Source organism: Chrysemys picta, chromosome 1 (genome assembly GCF_011386835.1).
Source record: "Chrysemys picta bellii isolate R12L10 chromosome 1, ASM1138683v2, whole genome shotgun sequence".
Taxonomy (NCBI): domain Eukaryota; kingdom Metazoa; phylum Chordata; order Testudines; family Emydidae; genus Chrysemys; species Chrysemys picta.
In genome coordinates this window covers 120,898,224-120,925,825 of record NC_088791.1, presented here as the reverse complement: position 1 = coordinate 120,925,825, position 27,602 = coordinate 120,898,224, and the positions used below count along the sequence as shown (strand labels likewise).

General features: G+C 42.1%; 1 protein-coding gene across 1 annotated transcript in view; it reads right to left on the bottom strand.

The window, feature by feature from the left end:
• ST8SIA1 (ST8 alpha-N-acetyl-neuraminide alpha-2,8-sialyltransferase 1) overlaps nt 1-27,602 on the bottom strand; it is a 152,518-nt gene that overhangs the window by 28,461 nt on the left and 96,455 nt on the right. Inside the window, exons 3-4 of the mRNA XM_008165713.4 lie at nt 25,785-25,894; nt 17,282-17,374 (exon numbers count right to left, since the gene is read on the bottom strand). Of these exons, the coding sequence (XP_008163935.1) occupies nt 17,282-17,374; nt 25,785-25,894 (203 nt within the window). The remainder of the gene's footprint in view (nt 1-17,281; nt 17,375-25,784; nt 25,895-27,602) is intronic.

Below are 27,602 nucleotides of genomic sequence, written 5' to 3'. Positions count from 1 at the left end.
AACAACACACCTCTTAGCATTAACCATTACTTGTTTGTTTATTTGAATATATTTCAGGATTTTTTTTTCCAAACTGCTGATTAATGCTGTAAGAGAAACTGATGTCAATGGAGGTAAGTTTACAGTCAAGGACAGCAAATTCAACAGTAACAGGACAGCTTCTATGTTTGGTGTCTGATAGCAAGGGGGAAAATATATGTATGTTTAAAGGTGTTTAGAATATGTTTAGGAAGGGTGACTAGAAACACTGGCCCCAAATCTCAGTTTCACTAAAGCCTCTTTTATAATGCCCTATGCAAGGTAGAGCTTTAAGATGATAAAGCCAGGACCAAAGCTAAGGCCAATTACTGTATTCAATCTTTTTAGTCAGTGCATAACCCATTAGAAGAAAGCATATTGTGAATGAAATCTTTTATGGGAGCCTGCAAATGCATTATGATGACCTCTAACCATTCACAGAAAAAGCACAACACAGGCAGTAGCAGAGCAAATTACCCAAAATGGTAGCTCTGATGTGGCCTAGAGCCCTAGCCTTAACCAAAACCAATTCAAATTGGGATCCCAATCCCAATTTATCACCTTCTCTTTTACTTTTTATCATGATTATTTAAATGGTGCTAGTGTCTAGAGGACTCAGTCATGGACTAGGACTGCATTGTGGCACTGTGCAAATTACATAAAAAAAGACAGTTCTTACTCCTAAAAGTTTAAAGTCTAGGTAATCGCTAGTCAGTACAAACCGAAGTTGGATTTGAACAGGTAAAAGTGATAAGACCCAGGGCTTTTCATCTCCTCAAGCCATCCAGTCACCTATTTGAAAAATGTTTGATACACAAATGGCAGCTGCTTTCAAATGTTACAAATAATTCCAGATAAACAAATTCAGTCCGAAGTAATAGTACTATTCATTGTCATTCAAAAGCTTACTAGATGTGTCTCATCATGCGCTTGCCACTAGCTTACAAACTGAAAATCTCTTTTTTAAAAGCATTAGAATGATTTTAGAAAGAGAATCACAATTCAGCTACAGAAACAGATACAGATCTAGCTACAGTAGATGAACATAACTATTGAATGAAGCATGTCTATTCACTGGCTCATGAAGCTCAAGGTTAACATTTTCTCTGTTTTTAAACATATGTTAAAAAAATCATCAAAAACTTAACATAAAGGAGAATATCCTTGACATTTACTGTACAACCACAATCCTGCTTCCACTAAGTCAATGGGAGTTTTGCCATTGACCTAACTAGACATTAGGGAAGAAACAATTAATATTTCTATTATTGTGATTCACATTTACTAATTTTATAAAAGACCCTTGCACAAGCCTCGAAGCACTTCACAGAAGGTGACATTTTCAAAACTGCCTAAGTGACTTAGGACCCTATGTCCCATTTTTAAAAGTGACTTAGGCACTAAGTCCCATGGAGTTTCAAGAGTCTTTGGCTGCCAAGTACCTAAGACATTTTTGAAAATGGGACTTAGAAGCCTAAGTCTCCTAGGCACATTTAGAAATTTTACCCAGCATTGCAAACTAATATAGCTTAAGTATGCACTTGCCTAAATGCTTTGCTGAATGTAAGCAAAAAGGCCCAGTCCTGTGAGGTGCTGAGTGGATCCCCACAAGGTGTCGAGATTCCATTGAAGTCAATGAGAATCAAAGCTGCTCAGATTCTCACAGGAAGCATTAGCTACCTTGTAGGATTGGACCTTAAAAGGTAGTGTTTCTGGTGTCATTTTAAGACAGGAAGTGAAGAATATCATATGGAAATGGAACTGCAATGAGAATTTAATAAGGCAGAAGGTAATTTACCCAGGCCTTGATTTGTCAGTGTATTTTTTCGGTTTTATTCTGGTGTTACTGCTGTGGTGAATCAGATCCTAAACTGGTAATTAACTCAGAAGCTAAGAATAATAAACCTCTTGCAAAACCTTCATAGTGTTCCCTAATATACTGTGTCTTTAAAGACTATGGGTCTGATTCTCCACTGCCTTGTGTAGTCATTTATATCTGGTCATGTTGGTTGTAAATCTCTACCACTGATGGTAGCAGTTTACCCCCAAATTGCAGTCAGCTTGCACAGACGTAAATGACTACACAAGGTGAAAGGCCACAGAGAATCAGTCCCCATTAGGTCCTTGGTTTTACATTTTGAAATGGTCTTATCAAAATACGAAATTCAGATCCTCTTTTACTTACCTATCAAAATGTGAATGCAGCATTTTTTGCATTTTCCCTGAAACAGATGATAAAAACACAAGCGTCTAAAGTATTCTGGGTCTGAACCCGCAAAGCATCAGCTTCGGAGAAAGCACTCAGCATCCTGGTAGGAAACTCCCAGGACCACACAGAACTGAGCTTATTGCCTACACCCTATTTCAGGTGTAAGGGATGCCATCAAGTATAGCCGAAGAAACACAAAGGCCTGAGCTCACATGTTGGCAGGAGAGAAAAAAGAGTCAGGGGGCTAGATACTCACCTGGTATAAATTAGCATAGCTCCACTGGTTTCAATGGATCTATACAGATATATATCAGGTGAGAATCTGACCCACTAGCTGTAATTTCTGCTGTGCCTGCATTTCTAGTCCAATTGAATCCTCAAGTCCAGACTAGTGGAGAAAGAAGCAGATTGTAATATGCAATTTAATATGAAAAAGAAAACATATAATTGCTGCCCAAACTTACAGGGACTAGAGCTGGGCAAATAATTCAGAGCAAATAATTGACAACTTATGTTACGTTTTTCAGTTTTTGAGTTGGTCACAGACAGATTGAGATTTTTTCAAATATATTGATTATTCAAAGTTATTATTAAAAATTATTCCTGTCTGCAAATAATTATTTGTCCATATCTTGCTAAAGAGCAATTCACTGTGAGTATTGGATATTAAAAATTCAAGCTATTTTGAAGCCACAATGGTGGTTTTTCATTCCCTAAGTATGGGGGTTGATCTACATTTTCTGTTGATATCATACACCCACTGACTTCAGTGGGCTTTGAATCAGACCCCAAGAAAGCAGAACTCTTTGACACTGGTTTCTTGTGCAGATATTTAAATTGTGAATTCAGTATTCACTTTTCATTAGTATTCTTCACTATTCACTTAAAAGTTACTGATTCAGTGAAAACTTCTGCCAAAATAAATATGAATATTTGTGGAAAGTGAAAGCAAACAAGACACAAACATTGTCTGGGTGAATTTGTTAAAAAAATTGAATGAATATTCACAGAAATATTGTCACAATGTTTGCCCAACTCCATTACTGACCCTCATTCCTGAACACAGCCTGCATAGTTTGGTTATTAAGATGTCCTTTACTTTGAGGCAGTGAGGTACTGTCATGACAGCTGACTGAGATGTTTGCACTTCACAAATGCTTTGTGTGTACAACTGTTCATTCACTTTGCAGGACTCAAACTGCTGGCAAACTATGTAAAAGTAAGATGCATAGATGTGCTGATCCATCACAGCCAGCGGAGGAAGGGTGATGATCACTCCAGTCTACATGACATATGGAGAAGCACCAGGCTAGCTCTCAGCAGAGACATATGGTAACTGTGTTGCAACCCTTTCTCTGGTTAGGTTTCACTTCCAGCATGCCATCGTTTCATTGCCAAGTTATCGAAAAAGAAGCAACTTTGAACTTACATTTGTAAGAGTTGTTTGGGTGCTTGTTTTGGATTTTTTTTTTTATACCCATTTCAGCTTGTGGTTGTTGAAAAACCTGGCAGCCCTCTGTAGCCTCCTGGGTGGGACTAATGGGGTCAGATGACAGCCTGATGAACACATGGGCCTTATAAAAAAGGGCAGAGAAAATTCATGGAGACAACCTACAGGAAGCAGGTTAGGCTCATGTGGAAGGTCCTGAGGTAGGGTATGCAGGATACAGGGAACACCAATGAGTGATAGATTGCAAGAGGAACTTCAGGGAAAGCAGCATAGGAGTCAGCACTCTGTGACAGAACAAGGAAAGATTTAAAGGAAGCCCAGGAGGGGCAGAAAAATCTTTTGGATATTTGGCTGGACTTTTGTTACCCTGGAAGGGGTTAAATTTGCTTAGTAACTTGGATGGGGGTCCAAACTACATCATGAACACCTTTCCATGTGAGAAAGGCCAAAGGGACGCACCTTGGAGAAGGGAAATGAGGCAGGAAGCACCTGCAAATGTCATGTTTGTCCAGAAGGGGTGCAATGGGATGACATATGGTGTAAAGAGTGTATAGTGTACTATGACCTGTCAGGATAGCAAAAGAAAAATCATTCACAGAATATGTAATAATACTTATGCAATGCATTCAAGGACTTGAACATTTGTTTTAAAAAATCCACTCTCATGCCAGAAAGTATAATTGTTAACCCGTTTTCTAAATGTGTAATTTGAAGTGAAGGTGGGCTTGTCCACGGTCATACACCTAGTGAATGACACAGTTGGGAATGGCTTGATTCCCAGCTCCCTGTCCTAACCATTAGACAACATTCCCTCTGCTTGCAGCAACAAATGTAATATAATAATTGGAAGAAACTTTCTGAATTTTTCATACCTCTAAAACAAAATTAAATTGAAAATGTTGGACCACATCCTCATGTGACATAATTCACAGTTAAGATGATTTAAACCAGCTGAAGATGATTACACCCTCCAAGACATGGCATGGCTTCTGGTCAAAAAACATCGGAGGGTGGAATCTGTCCTTTAAAATACAGTTCTCCCTAAGGAACAAAATTATGCTTTGTAACAAACAAGTGCAAAATAAAAAAGAACATTAATATCTTATGCCCATCTTGTGGTTGTTTCTTAGTCTAAATGCAAATACATTCATCACCAGCAATCAATTATTTTTTTACTCCAGTTTCCAGGGCTGCAACTTCATGGGGTTATTTAAGCTTTTAAGTATGAGAAATTTGCCAGATAGGATGACCAAGGGCAATATGTAAGGAAGTAAAAATACTACAGAACTGAGCTGACCCAGCAATATATAGAAACACTGGCACAGAAAACAAGAAGGATGTTCAAGGTCTTTCAAAAGGGCTCCCCACTGCTCTCAGTGATTGTGGAAAATTGCCAGAATTGAGTACTCTCCCCTGAGCCTAATGGATAATCCCTACTCCACAGGAAAGTGAAAACCACAAGGTCCGTGCCAATATGTGCTGGAGGGAAAATTCCTTCTGACCACAGATTTGCTGAATGATGTATCCCTGTGCACATGGGCAAAGGAGCACAATAGATAAGAATCTAATGCCACTGTGCCTTGCCATAGCATTGGTATCTGACAGTCAACAGCAGCTGGCAGCTTTTCAGACAACATGGGATCTGTAAGTTAACAGCATCCATCTAAAATTCTGTATGTGAATTTAGTGCTGAATAACTATGCTGGATGGACAGGCCTGGACATGGAAGTCTATTGAGAACAGGTACAGTGGCCAGCTGTGGTCCAATGAATTGAGCATTGGGTTAGGGGCCAGGACAATTCCATTCTGGACTGTAACAGAGACTCGTTATGTGACCTCGCACAAGTCACATAACTTTTTGGTGCCTCTGTTACCCCATTTGGAAAATGAGGATGATGTTGCTACCCACCTTTCCAAAGCACTTACACCCCATACTGGCTTGCCCCTGCCGCCGAATTGCCGCTGAAGACCCGGTATTTCGGCGGCGGGTCCCGGGGCGGAAGGACGCCCCGCCGCGGGTCTTCAGGGCACCTCCGCGATGGGTCCCGGAGCGGAAGGACCCCCCGCCGCCTCACTGCCGCCGGAGACCTGGAGCGGAAGAAGCTCCGGGGGCCCGGGCCCCGCGAGAGTTTTCCGGGGCCCCTGGAGCGGGTGAAGGACCCCGCTCCACGAGCCCCGAAAAACTCTCGTGGGGGCCCCTGAGGGGCCCGGGACCTGGGACAAATTGCCCTACTTGCTCCCCCCCTCTGGGCAGCCCTGCCACCACCCTCCACTAAGGTCTGAAGATGCCACTGTCCCCCAGCAACTCTCCTGCTAGTAGTCTGATACCCATCCTAAAGTCCAGCCATCAACTCTGGGCTGAGTTACAGCACCCCAGTACTGAACTCACCCACACACATCTTGCCTGAGATTACTTTATACCTGACAAAGAAACATGGAAGCAGCTTAAATAGTCATATAATGAAAGATCAGACTGTTGTAATTCATGTTTGCCTTAGGAGAGGATGGACATGAGCAAGAAGACAAGGTTAAACCCGGTGAAGCAAATTTAGCACTGAATCTCCTCATGTTCCAATGTTTTTTTTTAAATTTGCTTTCAGATGCTGTAGTACTAAGCGAAGGTGAAATCGTTCACAACCTTAACTGTGCTTTCATGCGGTTTGTAGTCAATGGGCTATATTCACTCCAAGTTTACACTAGCTTCTAACGAACTAGATCATGGTGCAGGGTCCCCCTCAGAGGAAATCTGCAAGGAAGGATTTGCAGTGCCACCCCCTCTTCTTCACTGGGAGGTGTAAAAACAGAGTGCTGCCCCAAAATGGGGGGTGCTGGTAGTGAAGGAGGAATGACTTGGACTCCCTGAGGATGTGTCCATTCAACACATCTGCATTTCAGCCTCCAACTGCAGGATTCTTTAGGTGTTTCTGATGAAAACTAAAGCTACCTGCCCCTGGCAGAACTCGAGAGAGGACAAAAGTAGAACTCCCTGCCATTCCCCTGTGGAGAATCATCCAGAGCATAACAGGCTTCATTGGCCCCTGAAGTAGTGTTTTACACACAGCAGTGTATGTGTGAGGGTAGGGGGGAGGGAAGACCCTGGCCCTGTATATACAGTGTGATCAAATTCTTATTTAACTGCTCTGCTCTCTTTACTCCTGACCTTTTCAGTTTTACAAGGCCACCATCCAGGCTATTCATCCCGTGTATCTTCCACAAACAATGAAAACTAAGAATAGCTCTGGTGCTGAGTCAGAATCCATGCTTTAGCTGGTAGCCTTTACTGGTGGGTCTCAATGGGATGCTCTCTCAGCTTCTGGGAGTGTTTCCTCACAACTAGCAGGGGAAGGCCAGTGTGGGAATAAACACTGGAAATGAATGAGCAAATAAGAATGACCCATTTGAAGGGACACCAATGGGTCAAATTTCCCCTAACAGAGCCAGCAATGAATTTGGCCCAGCATATTTAAGAACAAAAACCTCTCTTTGCCACATTGAAGTGTAAGTGGCATCTCAAAGTGAAAGACATTTAAAAAAAATACTTTTCACCATATATGTTGCTTGCTACCTTTTGTCTTTCATTCAGTTTTGAGAGTGACATTCTGTTTATACTGAATTTCAATTTATTTCTGGTTCTGATCTGCCAGTGCAGTGTTATTTAGCTTCCAATCCAACAGAGAAATGAATAATACACTCCCACTGCAATCCCGAAAACTTAAAACTAAAACCTTCCCGACTGTCATTGGAAAAAAAAAGGGATGAAAATATTTCTATATGTATTAAGACTGACTTAAATAAAAGCAAAATCTTTAAACAAAACAGACCTTAAATTTCAGAACAAATGGATAGTGTCCCTTTAATGTGTGTACAGGAAGTGGGCAGAAGAGTGGGCATGTAGAAAGAGGCAGAGGCTGTTATGCAGAGACCAAAAATGAAGTTTAAAATCTCAAAAGAAAAAAACTCTAGTTTTGTAAAGAAACAGTAGATAGAGAATCAATCTAACTAAGCCCTCATCAGACCCCAATCACTGTAGTGTCTGAGCACTTCACAAATATTAACGCATATCTCCAAACCACACCTTTGTGAGGTAGGGAATTTTGATTATCGGATTAGGAACAGAGGCACAGAGAGAGATTACAACCAAGATTCTTCAGTGTCCTGTACCTTGTGTAGTCATTTACACCTGTGCAAAGTGGATCGGATTGGATAACGTTTGATTGGTGACCATTCTGATTGGATAGTATTTTACAGCCATTTTCCAAAGGTGTAAGTTATTACACAAGGTGCAAGACAGTAGGAAATCAGGACCCAAGGCCCAGATCGTTAAAGGTGTTTAGGTGCCTCTCATTGATTTCAATTGAAGATGAGGGCCTAAATGATTTGCACAAGGTCATAGAGGAATTCTGTGACAAAGGATGGACTTGAACTCTGATCTCGCAGTCCCAGGACAATTTCTTAACCACAAGACACAAACAGGAGGCTTGATCCTCCACTCTGTTACACAGATTTTATACCAAAATAATTCCACTGAAGTCACTATACTACCATAAAACCAGCATGACAGTGGAAAATCAGGCCCAGAGTGTTTTCAAGTAGAACATAAGAATGTCCATACTGGGTCAGACCAAAGGTCCATCTAGCCCAGTATCCTGTCTTCCAACAGTGGTCAATACCTGATGCCCCACAAGAAGAGGATGTTGTGAAGGCCAACACTATAACAGGGTTCTAAAAAGAACTAGATAAATTCATGGAGGATAGGTCCATCAATGGCTATTAGCCAAAATGGGCAGGGATGGTCTCCCTAGAGTCTGTTTGCCAGAAGTTAGGAATGAGCGACAGGGTATGGATCACTTTGATGATTACCTGTTCATTCCTTCTGGGGCACCTGGCATTGGCCACTGCCAGAAGACAGGATACTGGGATAGATGGACCTTTGGTTTGACCCGGTATGGCTGTTCTTGTGTTAGGTTCACAACATCCTCTGGCAAGAAGTTCCACAGGTTGACTGTGCATTGTGTGAAAAAATACTTCCTTTTGTTTAAAACCTGTTGCCTATTAATTTCATTTGGTGACCCATAGTTCTTGTGTTATGAGAAGGAGTAAATAACACTTCCTTATTTACTTTCTCCACACCAGTCATGATTTTATAGACCTCTATCATATCCCCCCTTAGTCATCTCTTTTCCAAACTGAAAAGTCCCACTTTTATTAATCTCTCCTCATCTGGTATCTGTTCCATACCCCGAATCATTTTTGTTGCCCTTTTCCGAATCTTTCTCAATTCCAATATACCTTTTTTGAGCTGGGGGACCACATCTGCACGCAGTATTCAAGATGTGGGCACACCAGGGATTTATATAGAGGCAATATGATATTTTCTGTCTTATTATCTATCCCTTTCTTAATGATTCCCAACATTCTGTTTGCTTTTTTGACTGCCGCTGCACATTGAGTGGAAGTTTTCAGAGAACTATCCACAATGACGCCAAGATCTTTTTTGGGTGGTAACAGCTAATTTAGACCCCCTCATCTGATATGTATAGTTGGGATTATGTTTCCCAATGTGCATTACTTTGCATTTATCAACATTGAATGTCATCTGTCATTTTGTTGCCCAGCCACCCGGTTTTGTGAGAACTTTCTGTGGCTCTTCGCAGTCTGCCTGGGACTTAACTGTCTTGAGTAGTTTTGTATCATCTGCAAATTTTGTATCATCTGTTTACCCCTTTTTCCAGATCATTTATGAATATGTTGAATAGGACATATGTGAGATAGTTTAATTTGGGGAAAATGTATTTAATTTTTCTTTAAAAGATATTTACAAGTATGAACATTTTACACCTCCAAAGAAAAGGAAGTCCTAGAACTTCGTAACCTAAATTTTCTCCTCCCTTTCCTTTCTGAGGATGCAATGTGGGGCAAAAATAATTTTAAAATATTCAAGTATAGATGATTTTATGTGCTCCAAATTGTTATAACATCAGTTATTAAGTAACTGAAAATCATTCATGTATGACACATTTTAAAATAGCTTACATTAGGATGGAAAAATGTAAACTTAAAAGCCTGATCTTGCACATATTTACACAAGTAGCCCCACAAATTTCAGTGAAACTCTTTCACATAGGTAAAGTTACTCACGTGCATAAGCATTTGCCAGATGGGGTTCTAAAGTTGTCCATTTAAGTACTCCAAAGTCAAAAAATGACAGTGGTAAAGTTGTATGCTGTGTTTTTGTAGCCCCGTCAGTCCCAGGATTTTAAAGAGATAAGGTGAGTAAGGTAATATCTTTTACTGGACCAACGTCTATTGGTGAGAGTGTCAAGCTTTCGAGCTTACTCAGAGATCTTCTTCAGATCTGGGAAACGTACTCAGAGGGTATGTCTACATAGCAATATAAGGCTCAAACCTAACCCCCCTTCCATCCACACACCAATTGTGTTAACCTAGGGCTTGAACCAAGGGTCCCAGGACCCTGCAGGGCTGGAGGGTCTGAGCCTGTGTTAAGCTGGGACTGAGGGTCTGAGCCCTATTGCTTTCCTGTATGCACGAGGCCCCAACTTGACTCAGGTTCTAGAAGTCCTCTGACTGTATCCCATAGTTCCTTGGGGCAACGCCCTTAATCCTCTCTATGCTGACAATCATGGTGCAGTGTATTGCACTCTATTGCAAATGGAAGCCACACATGTCTTTGCAAATTGCAGCAGCTGAGGTCAGCATGAACCCATTATCTCCAGAACACCAGTCTGCAAGCACACTATCAGAGAGCCTGCAGGGTTTTCAATGGAGAGCGATCAGAAGCTTTTTGCAAAGAGAGCTGCTTCCTGGTCACAAAAGCACAGCCAGATTTTGGTGCATGCTTCCTGGGCAACCCTGCACATGCAGCTCCAGGGAGCACCACGATGGGGGGGAGGGGTGGAAGAACCCGAGAGCAGAGTGGGGACTAAGCCATGGCCCTGCAGCTCCCGGCTCAGTACAGCTGGGGGAGGGATGACCCCCAACACCCTGGCCATTCCCCCTCCTGCAGGGCAACCATTTGGTCCTGCTGCACTCTCTCTCCCTTGCTCCTGGGTCACCTCCCCTTCAGGGGCTACATGTGCAGAGGTGCTTGGCCAACATGCACCGTGAGGGTGGTGAGTGGGAGCCAGGCCCAAAACTTTCCCATTGCCTCCCAGGGATCCCTTATCTGCTGAGGCACTTCACCGCTCCGCAGCCAGCAGCAGCAGGCGAGGGGTGGGGGTTTTTCTCTGAAACCTACATTTTATATCAAACTTCAAAACAAACAGACAAAAATCAATACAAAAACAACCCAACAAAAACACCTTCATCGAACATCCCATTTTAAAAAAGCATTGCAGTTTTGTTTTAATAGTTGACAGCTCTGGAGACTGATGTCTAGAGCCCTGCACATATGTGGATATCTGCTTTATATCTGCATACATCTACATCTACCTCCACGGATGCGGATATCCACTAGGGTTACCATTCGTCCGGATTCCCCCGGACATGTCCGGCTTTTTCGGGTTAAAAATAGCGTCCGGGGGGAATTTGTCAATGTCCGGACTTCCCCTCCTCCCCCGCCCCCATGCAGAGCGTGCGCGCGGCTTACAGAGCAGCCGGTGCTCCAACAGCCAAAGCCAGAGCCCTGCTTGCACTTCCCCCTCCTCCCTCCTGAAACTTGACACCCCCCCTCCCCCTCCCTCCCTGCACTCACAGATCGCCGGCCATTCGCTGTCTGGAGCTCCGACCCTGCTGCCCTCCCCCGCTGTCGAGCACGCGGCTCTGCAGCACAGTAAGGGGGTCGGGGGCCAGAGAAGTGGCAGGGAGGTTCTGGGGGGGGGGTAATCAAGAGACAGGGAGCAGGGGGGAGGGTTGGATGGGTCAGGGAGTTTGGGGGGGGGCTGTCTGGGGGTTGGGGGTGTAAGGTTTTGGGTAGTCAGGGTACAGGTGGGGGGCGTCTCAGGAGGGGGCAGTTAGGGGACAAGAAACAGGGAGGCTTAGGTAGGGGGTGGGGTTCTGGAGGGCAGTTAGGAGCACGGGTCCCAGGAGGGGGCAGTCAGGGGACAAGGAGCGGGGGGGGGTCGGGAGTTCGGGGCGGGCTTTCTGGGGGAGGGTGGATAAGGTTTTGGGCAGTCAGGGTACAGGTAGGAGGTAGGGTCCTGGGGGACAGTTGGGGGGGGTCTTAGGAGGGGGCAGTTAGGGGACAAGGAACAGGGAGTCTTAGATAGGGGGTGGGGTTCTGGAGGGCAGTTAGGAGCAGGGGTCCCAGGAGGGGGCAGTCAGGGGACAGGGAGCAGAGGGGTTTAGATGGGTCAGGAGTTCTGGGGGGGGGCTGTCAGGGGACAAGAGGCAGGGAGGCTTAGGGAGGGGGTGGAGTCCTGGGGGGCAGTCAGGGGACAAGGAGTGGGGGGGAGGGTTGGGGGTTCTGAGGGGGCAGGAAGTGGGAGGGAGTGGAAGGGGCAGGGGCGGGGCTAGGACAGGATGGGGGCGGGGCTAGGACAGGGGCGGGGCTAGGGTGGGGCTCCTCCTGTCCTCTTTTTTGATTGTTGAAATATGGTAACCCTATATCCACAGATCTTTTTTGCAGATTGGATGCGGATACAAATTTTGTATCTGCTCAGGGCTCTATTGAGGTCTTAAATATCCTCAAAACAAGGGCACATGGGCATTTTCCTGCCATTGTGACTCAGCCTAGAGGTGGAGAGCCCAGTTCTCAGATTAGATGGTAGGCTTCTCAAACTGTGCAGTCGTAGGCCTAAAACACTTGGGGGGAGGGGGGTGCTAGCCACTCTGGGATAGGGTTACTTTGACTCGGGTCTGTGCACTGCAGTGTGGACACCAGAATCCTAGGTTCAAGCATGGGTCAGAAAATCCTTAATCTAGGGTTAAAATGCAGTGTAGATGCTCAAGCCCAGGGTTCCCTGACACTAGTCAGCTGACTCAAGTCCCACGAACCAGAAGCTTACATTGCTGTGTAGGTTTCAGAGTGGTAGCCGTGTTAGTCTGTATCAGCAAAAAGAACAAGGAGTATTTGTGGCACCTTAGAGACTAACAAATGTATTTGGGCATAAGCTTTCGTGGGCTATTGATTACTCTCGTTATAGTTAGTATGGCAACACCCATTTTTTCATGTTCTCTGTGTATATATACATACACACCTTCCTACTGTATTTTCCACTACATGCATCTGATGAAGTGGGCTTTAGCCCATGAAAACTTATGACCAAATAAATTTGTTAGTCTCTAAGGTGCCACAAGTACACCTCGTTCTTATTGCTGTGTAGGCATGCCCTGAGCGTCACAGCTAAATACAAGGTGGAACAGATTGTTTAGCATAAGTAGTTAACACATATTTGAAGGGAACATTCAAGATAAAGTGGCCCGTTAGACCCCTACAGTCATAGGCAGGAATGAAGGGTGGGGAAAAGGCAACTGTAGGGCAGCGGTTGTTAGTGGCTTATAGATTCTTGCAATAGGCCTTAAATCCAGCGTCTCTATTCAGTCCATGATTTTAAGTCTAGCAAAGATATGAATTTAAGCTCCCGCGCTCGTCTTTTGAAAGTGTTGTGCAGGTTTCCTTTGAGGATGAGGACTGATAGGTCAGATATAGAGAGTGATCAGGATTAGGGCTGAGGAAGCCCCATAGAGGGCACAGAGCCTATGTGCTGATGACCCTGTCTCTCCTGAAGATACCAGAGAGCTGCAGATTTCAGGGACTGAATCCACCGCTTGTCTGAGGACGAAGGCCAAACCCACCACAAGATGAATGAATCAGGAGGAAACTAGTTTTGTTAGTTTCCTTTGTTAAGGGAATATTGTAGGATTTTCTTGCCCACTGCAACTCCTCCAGTTGTTTTTTCCATTAAAGGGTATGATAGGCTCACATGTTATTAAGTTCCTCATTTTCACGCATATTAGATTCAGTCACAGATTTAATTAACTCACAAAAAGAAAAGGGCAATTGAAGAAAGAAATTCATCTTCACTAGGCATATGTTTATGTCTATAACATATAACGTTACTCTGCTGTGCTTGCTACCGAGAGATTGAAAAAGAGAGCGTGTGGGTTTTTTATTCTCTCAGTTTGTAAGGAGCATAAAACACAATTATGCCTACAATACATTTCAGAACATTTTTTCCAATGACCTTTTAGGGCACAGTAAAAACATTTTGTAGGTAGAGCTGGGTGAAATGCGTTTGGGGGGGGGGGACACAAAATATATATTCTGAAGTTTTCAAAATAAGATTTTTATTTGGGGGGGGGGGAGAATCATGAATTATTAAACAACACAGGCACTAATGCAGAATCTTGAAGTACCTCACTGTTCACCTTTCGCCAGGATAAAAGTTGACCATTCAAATCCAACTTTTTGTTGCCTGTCTCCTACCCAGTTCTGGATCCATAACTATACTTTGTCTTTAGCCCCATGACTACTTAGTTCCCTTAGTAGCCTGTTGTGAGGTATTTTGTCAAAGGCCTTTTGAAAGTTTAAATAAATTATATCAGCTGGTTTTCCTTAATCACCTACTTTATCGATCCATTTGAAGGACTTTCCTTTGCAGAAAATGTACTGGTTATACCCTATCATGACCTTCCAGGTTTTTCATTCTACTTTTTGTTATAATTTCTACCAATTTCTCTGGTACAGATATAAGGGCTTATTTGTCTATTTTTCAGGATCACCCCTAGAGTTTTTTTTAAAATACATGTACATTTGCTTCTCCTCACTGCTTTCCTATAGCAGCAGTAAGAGAGAAATTAAGAGACAGATTTTCTCTTAATATACTGTGACAGCTCATGACAGAGCCCCAGGCCAATTCACTTGTGTATTAGTATAGATCAAAGTGATTATTAAATGTATAAGCGTATTTGATGTTTAAACTTCATGAAAACTAGTGGGATATTTCTTGCATCCTTTTCACTTATCTGGATCCCATTATAATGTAGTAGCAATAATAATGATAATTCTCCTTTCCTTTTCTTAGCTAATAAACCTTAGTCAGTTTACTACAGAATTGGCTGCCAGCGTTGTCTTTGGTGTAAGACCCCAGATTAATTGGTACTCTAGATAAGTGACTGGTCTCTTGGAAGCTACCTAAATGTGGTGTGATTTTTGGTTTAAGTAACCTTTTATCACAAAGCCCTGTTTGTCTGGGTGACAAGACAGGCTGAAGAGTCTAAGGCAGTGGTGGGCAATCTGCGGCCCATACGTGGCGTGGGCCTGGCTGCCACTTCCCGCAGCTCCCATTGGCTGGGAATTGTGAACTGAGGCCACTGGGAGCTGCGGGCAGCCATGCAAATGTAAACAAATGGTCTGGTGGCCCACCAGCGGCTGGCCCGCAGTCTGCAGGTTGCCCACCCCTGGTCTAAGGAGACTGTCTGTGACTCCATGGTAAGACTGATATAGCGTTTCTCTGGATTGAGGCCAGAGTTCTCAGCACATTGCAGAATCAAGCCCTACAATAAGAAAATGAGGGGAGGGTGTGGGGGAGGGAGAAATCACAATCTTTTTCGAAAGCATTCCAAAACATGAAAACCCTCCTGTTTCACAAACCTAATAAGGGAAATCATGCAGCAAGTTATGTTACTAAGAAAGTTTGTTTGATTTTGCCAGCTGTCTCTTCAATACAGTCTCTGGAGGAGACAGCGGGAAACGAGTTTTCCTGCTACAGTTTGCCAGCAAAATGAAAACGTGAGAAAGTGACAATGAAAAACAGCACATATGGGCGATAGTGATGAATTTGCTAAGACAAAAACTTGCATTTAAAAAACAACGCCTTTTGCATTGGTGATTACTATTATGATCACTATCAAACCCCCTAATTTAAATGTGTGTGAGACATACATACACATAAAATACATTTTTATTCATACAAAAACTACATTAAAATAACCCCTAAATCAGGAAATTCCATGGACAGACTTAATCCTGCTCTTTTCTATGCCTGCTTTACAACAGACATAAATTAGATGCTACTGTTCAACTAACAGAAGATCACACAATACTTCCTACAACCTGAGATATACATGTGGGGAATCTTGAAATACTACAATTAAAAACAGAATAAAAGTAATTTATTATCAGAATGGTTCACTATATCATTACGCCATAGACATGGTATATGATAAGTTAACTTCTCTCTTAGGTAAGTGACTTGCTCAAAGTCACACAGGAAATCTATGGCAGGGATAGGAATTCAACCTATATCTCCTGAGACCCCTTCCCGTACCTTTGTCACGAGATCATCCATAGATGGGTATTCAGACACTTTTGTTAGCATCCATTTACTATATATTTTCTTTGCAATAAGCAGTGCAGCGTCTTTAGGTGCAAGTTAGCCAGTTAATTACAAAGCTAACTTAGCTGTGAATTAAGGTGGTCAATATGCCAGCAAATTGACATATAGGTTGTATGTCACATGTAGGTTGCATAAGTAATGTTCATTGTGTCCTTGCCATACAGTATAAATGACTTTCTCTGATTGTCTGGCACTCACAGAGCAGTAGGTGATACTGCAAGAAACTGTCCCTAGGTAACTAAAGCTGAAAAAAAAAAAAAGATGTTATATTGAATGTTAATAGTAGTATGTGGGCATGAAATTGAAGTAAGAATTATAATGTACTGCAAATACAAAAGGGTGCAGAGTCCAAGACTGCACTTGCAATGTTAACTTTGTTACTTCCTAACTTTTGAGCACTTCATGGTTCAATTGCAATGTTCTCATTTCAAAGCTTGACTGGCTTGCAAAAACTATCAATAGCGCATGAAGGGTCTTTGGATGCGGTAAGTCCCTTGACTTCATTGGAGCTATGTTGCTTTACATCAACTGAGGATCTGTCACCAGAATCCATTGTCTAGGACGGTTTGATTAGATACCACTGAAAGACTCTGTCCAGTGTGTCTTAGGAGGACCACAGGAGGGAGCCCCGCTCCTGCAGAGCCAGAGAGTGGAAAGACATTACAGAGTGCCATTAAAGCCAAAGCCTGCAACGTTTTAAAGGATAAACCTCATAAACCCATGTATTAAGAGGGTAGAAGGAAAACATGAAGGAGCGGTTTGTTTACTCCTACTTCTTTTGTTTCATCCATTTAAAATAGGGCTTGATCCAGCCCCCATTGGTAAATGGGGATGGGGGAGTGAGTGGGATCAGACAATGTAAAACTTCCGTTACTTAAATGGGACAAGATTAGGCTCATAGTATGGCAAAGTGACTTTCATGTACTTTTTATGGATGAGATTTCAGTTATGCACCAAGTAGATGCATGATGGTGACATCATCAAAGAGTCCTAATCGGAACATGGCCTGGTTCTGGCCCTGAGTGTTTGCACCCCTATGCTCATACACTGCAAAGTGAATCAGGAATTTGGGGTTCTATTCCTGGTTCTGCCTCTGGCTTGCTGACCTGGGGCAATTCACCTTTATCTCTGTGCCTAAATTTCCTCATCTGTTAAAGTGAGTACAAGAATATGTATTCCTCACAGAATTATTCCTAGGCTTGAGAACCTCATATTGAAAATATTTAAAGAACATAACTCTGTCACATCAACATCTATGATATAGATGAAACCTTCTCCTTGCTGATCAAGAAAGAATGTGCTTTCTACCTTTTCTCAATTATACTGGGATTGGCCGTCACCAGCTGGGTCTTGGATCCAACATCCTTGGTGTATTCACTGGACAGAGGAGGAAGGTTGCATCTGCAGAAACAAAGACATCCAAGATTTTTAATTGTCATGTTCCAGTTTCAGACTTTTTATATTGTAGGAATCCAGTTTGCACATAAGGTCATGCAAGCTGACAGAAAATTTACAATACTAATATTGGGCCAAATGACAACATGATTATGGGCTAAATCTTCAGAATTGCTTATACTTTATTTAAGCATCAAACTCTCCCAATATGTGTATCTACAAAAGGGTATTTTTGCACTAAAATGTGGGTAAGTGCAAATTTATGCACTTTTGAAGAGATGGTCCTATATCAGTGTATTGACAGTAAACTCTGAAGCAAATAATGAAAAGTGCCTAGATTTATATATTGAATGTCCCTGCTAATAGGCTATAGGCAAAAGGGGACATTATGCACAGAAATACATTTCAGCTAACCTTTTTAAAATCCCATTCCCCTCTGTACTTTTCCTTGTTGGCTGACTGTGTCCCAGAATGCATCATTCTGTGACATCACAACCATCATGGACTACATATCTTGCAAACTATGAAACTCGTGGTATTTTTGATGTCACGTTCTGAAATCTCTTCAGTGGAACAGAAAGTACCAACTGGACTCCAAAGGTGGAGGAAAAAAATATTTGTTAGTGGTTACTTAACATGAATTTCTGTGTTTGAATGCATCCCACAACCTGGCTGCAGGAGACATTAAGTACACTACTCTACTTTGCAGGTCATTTTTAAGAAAGAAGATAGGTAAAGGGGAACACTGAGAGAAACAAAGTGACAGAAACTACTGTCACTGAAACTAGACCCAACTGCAGACACAATGAAGAGATGAAAAGTGGAAATAATGCTAAATGTAGGCCAAAGTGCACCAACATCCATGCATTGTTATAATCCCTATGAATACATCCTGTGCAGAACCATGTCACTTGCCTGCTTCACTCACTGAAACTGCAGCATAGGGAAACGGAGTATGATCTAAGGCAGCATTTCTCAAGCTGGAGGTCCTGACCCAAAAGGGGATTACAAGCCCATTGTAGGGAGGTTACGGTATTGTCACCCTTACTTCTGTGCTGCCTTCAGAGCTGGACGGCCGTAGAGCGCTGGCTGCTGCCTAGGCACCCAGCTCTGAAGACAGTGCCGCTGCCAGCAGCAGTGCAGAAGTAAGGGTGGCCTGGTCTGCAGGAAGGTCATCATAGCCTGAAATATTTTCAAAGAGGGTCCCAACAAAAAAGATTTGAGACCCCCTGGTCTAAGGGAAGGAAAGGGGGTATGGCCAACTGTAATAGCCCTGCTTTTTATGCTCCCCCCAAAAGTGCGTGCTCAGAAGAGGTGCAAGCCAAGCCAAAAGTAAAACAGCCTCTGGCTGTTTTAACCTACACAGGCAACTGCACTCAACCCAGTGGCTATGGGGACTCAAAAGTCAAGCAGGGCAGGCTCCAGCATAGACAGCAACATCATTTCATATTCATTCCCTTTTCTCCTGTTACCAGGATGACACAGATTTCTTTGGCCCAATTCAGATCCTCTTGCTCCTGTGAAAATCTACCTTTTTTGTGGCACTATACTCTTCCCGAACTCTCTTTAGCTCCCCTTTCCTGGATGTCCTGTGTTTATAGGACTGACCAGATATAAAAGTGTGCTCCACCAGTCTGTTCCTTTGTGCACTACTTCCAGGAAATAGGTGTCATGTACCTGCAATGAACACCGGTTGCTCATTCCAAGTATCAACTAGATTCAAATTGCATGGAGCCTATAGCCTGCCTCAGTAAAAGGTGGGAATTTGGGGGAATAGGGAACGGAATGAGCTCAGTTTCTGTGCCAATTTCTAGTATTACCATAGAAAGGATTAATGCTGTAATGTTCACAAATTCTAAAGACCAGAAGGGTCATCTAGTCAGACCTCCACCGGCCATAGAACTTCCCTGAAATAATTCCCGTTTGAGCTAGAACATCTCTTAGAAAAACATCCAATCTTGATTTAAAATTTGCCAATGACGAATAGTTCACCAGGATCCTTGGTAAATTGCTCCAGAGTTTAATTACCCTCACTGTGAAAAATTTTGCACCTTATTTCCAGTCTGAAAGGTTGTATGCTGTAGTACGCATTCATTGCAGAGTGTCAATCAGGGCCAAGTAACAAGGGATGCTATTACCATCGCAGTCTGACTGCTGTCCTTGGCAAGTGTTTTCACTGCATTCAATGAACAGCCCCAAACCCTTATAACGAGGAGGAAGTACTGTGGCTGACCCCTTCTGCAATCCATACTGACCATGTGTGCAGCGTGTTATGTCCAGAGTTGGTGGGTGGGAGGATATATCTGTGTGCCCATTACACCACAATGTTTCTGTGCAATTTCAAACATATTTATTACTAATGCAAATCTGCCAACATCCTCTAACAAAAACAGGACTGTGCAAATTTGCATATATTTGCATAAATTTATATACAAGCCATCAGAAGCATGGGTTTATATTCAGGCTGTCCGAAAATTCCAAGGTGAGAAGATAGTGTAAGTCATTTGTAGAGAGCCATGTGTCACTATTTTCTCTTTTTCATGGTTGCAATTCTTAAAAAGAAGAAAAGGGGAATATTGACCCTTGAGCTGGCTGGGTTTTTGTTTGTTTTGATAATTGTTTTCTCATTAAAAAAGGGGGTTCAATAACAACATTTTTCTTGGAAAAATTTCTCTGTCAACATTTTTCAATGACATTCCAAACAAAGAATTTCAATAAACATTTTTTTAAAATGTTTTAAAACTTTCATGTCAAAACCAGCAGGGAAATCCCACTCTGTCTTTCACCTTTTTGAAGTGGGAAGTAGAGGGGTATAAAAAGAGAGAAAGTGTGAAATGCAAGATTTCATGAACTTTTTAATTACATGAAAAATCTTGGGGGTTGGGGTCGGTGGGTTTCTTAATTTTCTATAAAATATACGTACGTCCTTGTAAACAAACTCTACTACCCCTTAGTTATTATTTCATCACTCAAAAAAATTCCAACAAATGTAGAAAATCAAGCCCCTTTCAACACTCTGTAGTGGTGCTTTCAGAAGATCTGGTAATATATTAATAGATGCTAGGACCACCAGCAATGAAAAAAAATGTTATCTCCTTTTATTTTCTCAAACATTTTTCTGTGCAGCTGCTGTGGATTTTGTCTGATGACAGAGAGCAAATTTAAGACCTGAATAAAATGAAATCCTAACTATAAGGAAAGCATCATTAGCAACAAGATAAATATTTGCTTACATTTCTATCTCGCAAGGGAATCTGGGGAACCTGGATTTTGGATTATACAATGATGACAGAAGTCAAGTAAACAGAAGGTGAGTTGGAGACATTTTAGTACCAGAGCTAATTCTTAACTCTCACAAATCACTTTCAAATTGCGTGCAAGCCCTCCATCAGGTCAAGTTCTGCCACCCTCATTGATGTTGCATAATATCTTAGCAGAGCAGTGCGACTGCTTGAAAAGTAAGGTAATTACTCAGTGTGAGTAAGGGTGGCAAAATGGAGCCCTGACTGAGCACCAAGCACATCAAAAGAAACAATAGATTGCTCCAGTTTCCCGGTAAACCTAGTCATCTGTTGTTACAGGGAAATACAATAGATTGGCAATCCGGCTAATGGACTTTTTGCATTTGGGAGGATAAGTCTCAGTATCTTTATATTTAAACACACATGCACAGGCAGGTCAAGTTTTCACTGAATCAAGGTACACTCTCTCTCAATGCTTGTTTAAATCATTGTCCTTCATAATTGCATCGCCATAACTTTATCATATGAATAAATACGCCTGCTTTTATAAACCAGCCCCAGATGCATCATTTAAAATCAAGTTCCCTTCATCAGTAAATCTCTCTCCCAGCTTGTGCTGCAGCATGGAATATTAAGAAATTGGCTGAGGACCCAGCTGGAAATTCAGCAAGAAGCCAGCTGGTCAGCAGAAGCCCCTTTGCTTTTTTCAATTATTTTTTAGGCTGATTTGCACAATGCCAAGTCCCAGACAGGTGTTGGACAGACTGTGAAGTGGAAGTTTCATACTAGCAAGGAGCATGCATTTTTAATTATACCACAACCACTTATTAGTCATTTAATGAATCTTTTGGTCTTGGGCAGGGGAAGGGAGAGAAAAGAATTTCTTGAGGCCAAGAGCTTATAGAAATCCTCTGACTGTTGGCCTCAAAGCAATATGGATTTGAATACACTGGTATCTGTTGTATCTTCTCACTGAAACCAAGTCAATAGAAAAAATGTGATCAACATGCAGAGTTCCCTATGAGGTGGTACCTGTTTCACAGCTGAGACCCTCATGCTCTATAGGTAGCTGGTGAATCAAGAGGAAACATAAAACTACCCAAGGCAGTAAGAACTGTATTATGCTTATCCCACAAAGAAGTCACTCTTTCCATATCTTACTGGTAATTCTTACAATATTTGTTCTCTGTACTCCAAAATCTAGATGGGTGCATTGACCATAGAAAGGCACTGGGTGTAATTCTTTAGACAGGACTAGAGGATTCACTAAGATTTAAAATTCTTGTTTTCAATGCATGGTCTTTTTGCCTTTCAATTATTAAACAGGTGGAGGAGCAGCCAGGCCAAACCTGAGTGGCACTGTGACCTCAAGCGCCAGGTCATAAGTGCCAATCTTTCAAATTTGGCTTGGTGCCATTCCCCTTCTGCTGTCATGATGGAGGGGCAGCTGGGCCAGACCTAAGAGCTGCTGTGACCCTTCACACCAGGTCACAACATATGGAGCAGGGAGCGAAGCTCAACCCCACAGGGCAGGAGACGCTGCTGCAGGGTGAGTTTATTAAAATCATGGAGACAAACAGGAAAAGCACAGTATCCAAGAAATTTTCACCACTGTAATAAACCTGCATCCCTAATGGTAGTTAACGATACTATATGGTACTATATAGTCTTACGTTCCTGGAGGAACTATTGTAGGTGGACCCTGCCAGGGGGACAGTTCTTATTACCAGGGCCGGCTCCAGGCACCAGCTTACCAAGCCGGTGCTTGGGGCGGCCACTTCGGTGAGGGGTGGCACATCCAGCTGTTCGGCGACAATTCGGCAGACAGTCCCTCACTCCTGCTTGGAGTGAAGGACCTTCCACCGAATTGCTGCCGCAGATCGCGATCGCGGCTTTTTTTGTTTGTTTGTTTGTTTGGCTGCTTGGGGCGGCCAAAACCCTGGAGCCGGCCCTGCTTATTATGAAACCAGCTCAGATAAACTCAATTGGTTGGCTCACTTTTGGACAGGCCAAGTAACTGACTTGCAAATTAGGCTTCAGGTGCACAGGTAGAGTTGAAGAAGGGAGTAGAAAGGGGTGCACAGAAATTGATGCAGTGTATTTGGTTCCATCTACAGTTCTTTAATAAGCACCAAATTTAGCAAAATTTAGCTGGGGATGGGAAATGTAGCAAATAGCAAATGCACACAGTACTTAGCAAACTTATTTTTATTGGGTGGCCATGCTCACTACTTCATTCTCTAGATAATCAAATGAAGAACAATGATTGTCTTGAGTCCTTGCTAGAGATCATTTAACCCATTTTCCCCCTTTGGGTGACCATGCAGAGGACAAGTACAATCATGATTACTTTTCCAAAAGTCTTTCAGGGTGTTTCCCTATTTTCAGGCTACTAAGCAGCATAATAAAGCAAGAAAAGGAAACTGGTGATTGATTGGCTTTATGATCAAGATGCTTACACATCACTCAAACCAGCAAGGAACCATATTGAGGGGAAACAATATAATTATTATGGATATGGATGGGCAATGGCAAGCTGATGTGGCAGACAAGCACGATGGTGTATAATTTGTATATCTGTAGAGAGATAAATGTGCTGTCAATCTGGCTGGAGGTCAAAAGGACAAATCTGAATTTTTAAATGAAAAAATGTGTTTGAAAATGTTCATTTATGTTCTTTATTCTAATCCACTGATAGTACACATACCACTAGTCACTAGCAGAACAAAAGCCACCAGCAGGTGGCACCTAGGTTGGTTTAAAGCAGTGATTCTCAACTGGTGGGTCACGACCCCCTGAAGCGGCTACGAAAGTGATCATGGTGCATTGAAAATTGTATTTCAACCTAAAGCAAAAAAATAAAATAAAACCCAAACCACCTCACTCCCCTTCTGCTGCCATGCACGCTTTCCCTTCAAGGTCAAGTACTCTCTGTCAACATCTCAAAACACAAACACAAATAAATTATATAGGCTTGTTGTTATCACTGATATAATTTCTACTCTTACTCTTACAGTAAACTTAAGGTAGGGTCACAAAAATGTGGTCTTCAAATAAGGGGTGGCAAATCTGAAAAGGTTCAGAAACACTGGTTTAAGGTATATTATCAAAATAAGAATCCATAATGACTACCCCTGAGTACAATTATGAAGGTGATATGCCAAATACTTTTGAGTTTTAGGTGTGGTGGGCTACATCTTAAAGACTGAGATCTGCTGCTCTAATGCAATCTTTGTATTACTGCAACATTATTTAGTGTATGTTCAAGCAACTGAATGTGTTTAAACTCCTCCATTTTCCACATCACTGTGTAATTAACTAACTTCAGTGATTACAATATATCAAAGAATATAATTGTAATCTTGTGACAGAGCTTATAGGAGGTGGATAGCAACTGAATAAATTTAAAATAAAGACATTTTGAACAGGAAAAAACTGCAATATGTTTAAAATTGGTGTAATATTTGATGTTATTGAAGAGATATTTTAGAGGAAGCTGCACCAAGATCTCTTATTAGCAAGCTGAAGCAACTTCATGTAATTTTTGGAGTCATTACCTAGTAAAATATATATATATTTTACACTCAACTATAGAATTACAGCAATTAGATATGGAAAAGGCCAATTAAATCTAACTTACTCCACCTGCTAATGAAAAGCATTTCACCACCTGTATATTATCCAGTACACTTAAAAGATCTTAAACCTTTCCCCACAAATATGACAGGGTATGACTAATGCAATCCTGCTTGCAATCAGCTGCTAGACTTTGCAGGATTTCCCCTTACCACTTCTATCCAACTCACAATACACTAAAAATAGCCTATGGTCAAGTTCCCCTTTTGGTATCCGAAAATGTTTTCCTATCAGTCTACAAGAGATGCCCTTAAAATTTTCTAATTGTCTTTGTAACTAATTTCCATTACTGAAGCATTCCTTAGGTATTCCATAAACTAAGTATAAGGAACTTTAGAGAATACTGCAATAATGTTATCTAGTTGCAAATGCAAAATTTAAATGTTTTAAGAGCAACCATGCACTGTCTCCCTCCGTGCCTATTTTTTTTCCTGTATATATTTTAAGTGTACAGTACCTATTTCCTTTGTCTGTAGTTTACTTCTCTGTTCTATTAAGGAAGGTATTTGGTCTCTTGGGTGCAAACCAGAATTATGGTAACAATGTTTGTTTTTTCACAAATTAGTACAGTTTTATATTAAGCCATCAAAATCTGATCAGGGAACTCTTAGAAGTGGGAGTTAATTTTGAATCCATTTCAAAGCCATGAAAAACTCCTATAGAGATGAGAAATGGAACGCTTAGCTTTCCTTCCTCCTCCCCTCCCCCCTACAATGTTTTTCTTGTTCATGTTTAACAAAGAAGAACTAATTTCTTTCCCCCCTCCTATATCTAGAGTGCAGATCTAGACAGTGCCAAATTCAATCAAGAAAGCACTCTATAGCACAGCGTCCTGCTTGACAGATCCTAATACCTTCAGAAAGGCAGGAGCAAAAAGAGAATGAGGGGAGTTTAAAGAAAACTGTGTCAAGGAAAGAAGTCTGCTCTATTTTCAGATGGTCAGAACTGAATCTTGGGGGAGAAAAATCACAGGAAAACATTTTAGCCTGCTCTGTCTCATTTATGGGTCTCTCCCTATCAAGTGCTATCTACTCAGATTGACTTCAATGGGGTGGGGATGAGGATATGAGTTTCAAAAGAGGACACTCAGCACCTGGTAGGATCAGACCCTGCCTAATGTAATTAGAAAGCAAAAGAAAAGGCAGCTTTCTCTCTCACTGCCATTGTGTTTGTCAGGCTAACATCTAATGAATAGGATTCATTCATCTATAAATCTCCCAGAGATAAGCTTCTGCATAGCCAGGGAGGGCATATAAATCTGCCACTGCTGCCCTGCCCTAAGGTGAACAGACAGCAAATGTGAAAAATTGGGACAGGAGTGGGGGATAATCTAAGAAAAAGACCCAAAAATCGGGACTGTCCCTATAAAATTGGGACATCTTGTCAGCCTACCCACCCCCAAATCACTTGTGTAAATCACCCTGAAAAAGAAAAAAAGGCAAGATACAACTGATTATTCACAAACAAACAGCTTTGAAAGGTCGAAGACTTAGCAGGGGTGGGGGAGGAGGCAGTGCTGCAGCAGGGTTCTGTCTTACCGCATGACAAAATCTGCTTGATCTATTTGTCTGCCACAGCCACTCTTCTTCAGAATCCCACCATTTCCCACCACGGAGCATTTCTTCAATGGGAGCTGGAATGGGGTAGCCTAGCAACAGAAAACAAGGCCAGTTTTTACAGAGGAGAACACACAATCTTTGTTTGTAGCAGCCACTCCTGAGGCCTATCGGGAACTAGGGAGGGGTTAGGTCTTGGGATAGGGACAAGAAAAGGGGAAAGAGGAGGGCGAATTAAGCTTGGAAATTAGTCCAAAGTATGAGCAGTCTGATTCCCACCCCCATTCCCAAAAGCAGACTTCATCAATATCCAGCACTAGGATAATGTAGTTATTATATGAAGCAGAATTTCCGAGTTACGAATTCCTGGTGTCCACAAAAAGTTGTGCAATGGGATGTATTTTCTATTCAAATTACCAGGGCAGAGTACAATAGAAGGAACACAAAAAAATATGAGAGAGACGAGGTGGGTGAGGTAATATATTTTATCAGCCAACTTCAGTTGGTGGAAGAGACAAGTTTTTGAGCTTCATGGAGCTCTTCTTCAGGTTTGGAAAAGTTAACAAGAGTGTCATAGCTATATACAAGGTGGGACCGATTGTTAAGCATAAGGGTTTAACACAGGTTGCAAGAAACCACTTAAACAAAGTGGGCAATTAACACCTCTGCAATCATAAGATAAAGAAGGGTTAAGTAGGTTGCAAATTGTTGTAATGAGCCATAAAACCAGTGTCTTTGTTGTTACCATGATTTTTAGTGTCTAGCAGAATTATGAGTTTAAATTCCCAAACTTGTCTTTTGAAGGAGTTGGGCAGGTTTCCTGTAAGGATGAGGACTGAGAGGTCAGATATGGAGTGATCGCTTTGCAAAAAATGTTTGCCCGTGGATGAGAGGGTGTTTTTCTCTTTTATTTTTCTGTGGGCGTTCATTTGAGAGCATAGTGATTGTCTGGTTTCACCTACATAGTTGTTGTTGGGGCCTTAGATGCACTGGATGAAGTACACCGCATGCTGTGATAAGCATGTGTAGGACCCATGGATCTTGAAAGGTTGTCTCTTCCACCAACAGAAGTTGGTCCAATCAAAGATATTACCTCACCCACCTTGTCTCTCATATCCTGGGACCAACACATTTACAACACTACAAACCAAATAATATTAAAGGCACCTTCATGAGATTATACACAAAAGACACATGGGGGGAAAGGAATAAATGAGGAAGAAGTGTAGTTAGAGCAGGGAACTGGCAGCCAGGGCTCCTCCTAAATTCGATTCCTGGCCTTAGCACTGATCATTCTGTGGTCTCAGGCAAGATATTTAGGGGTTGACTGCAGCTCCCTAAAAGCTGAGCCAATCAATCCTGGCATAAATTAAAACTGCAGAGGAACAGCCTTTATTTACCACTGGTTTAAGATCCCTCCTAGCACTTTAACAGTGGATCACAATGCAGAGTCAAGGTATCATGACGATGCTATGTGTTAACATTGCAGCAGTGCATGACAATGATAACATAGTACATATAGACTAGTAGCTGAAAGTGCTCTCACATGGGTGTAATTCTTAAAGTCATGTGTGTGCAAAAGCCAAACATGGGGGCATGCATGGTGTTCTAGTGAGCAACGTTGCTGTGGGAACATGTTCCCCAAATTTTTTTGCACAGAGCTGCCCCCTGGCTGGAGGCACAACCACCTGTTTGTTACCCATGCAACTGTTACTCCCACTTCCTCTGATCAGCTGTCATGTTCCAACTGCCATGGAACCTTCGGATGCCAACATTCCATCTGGTTCTCACAGGGCCCAG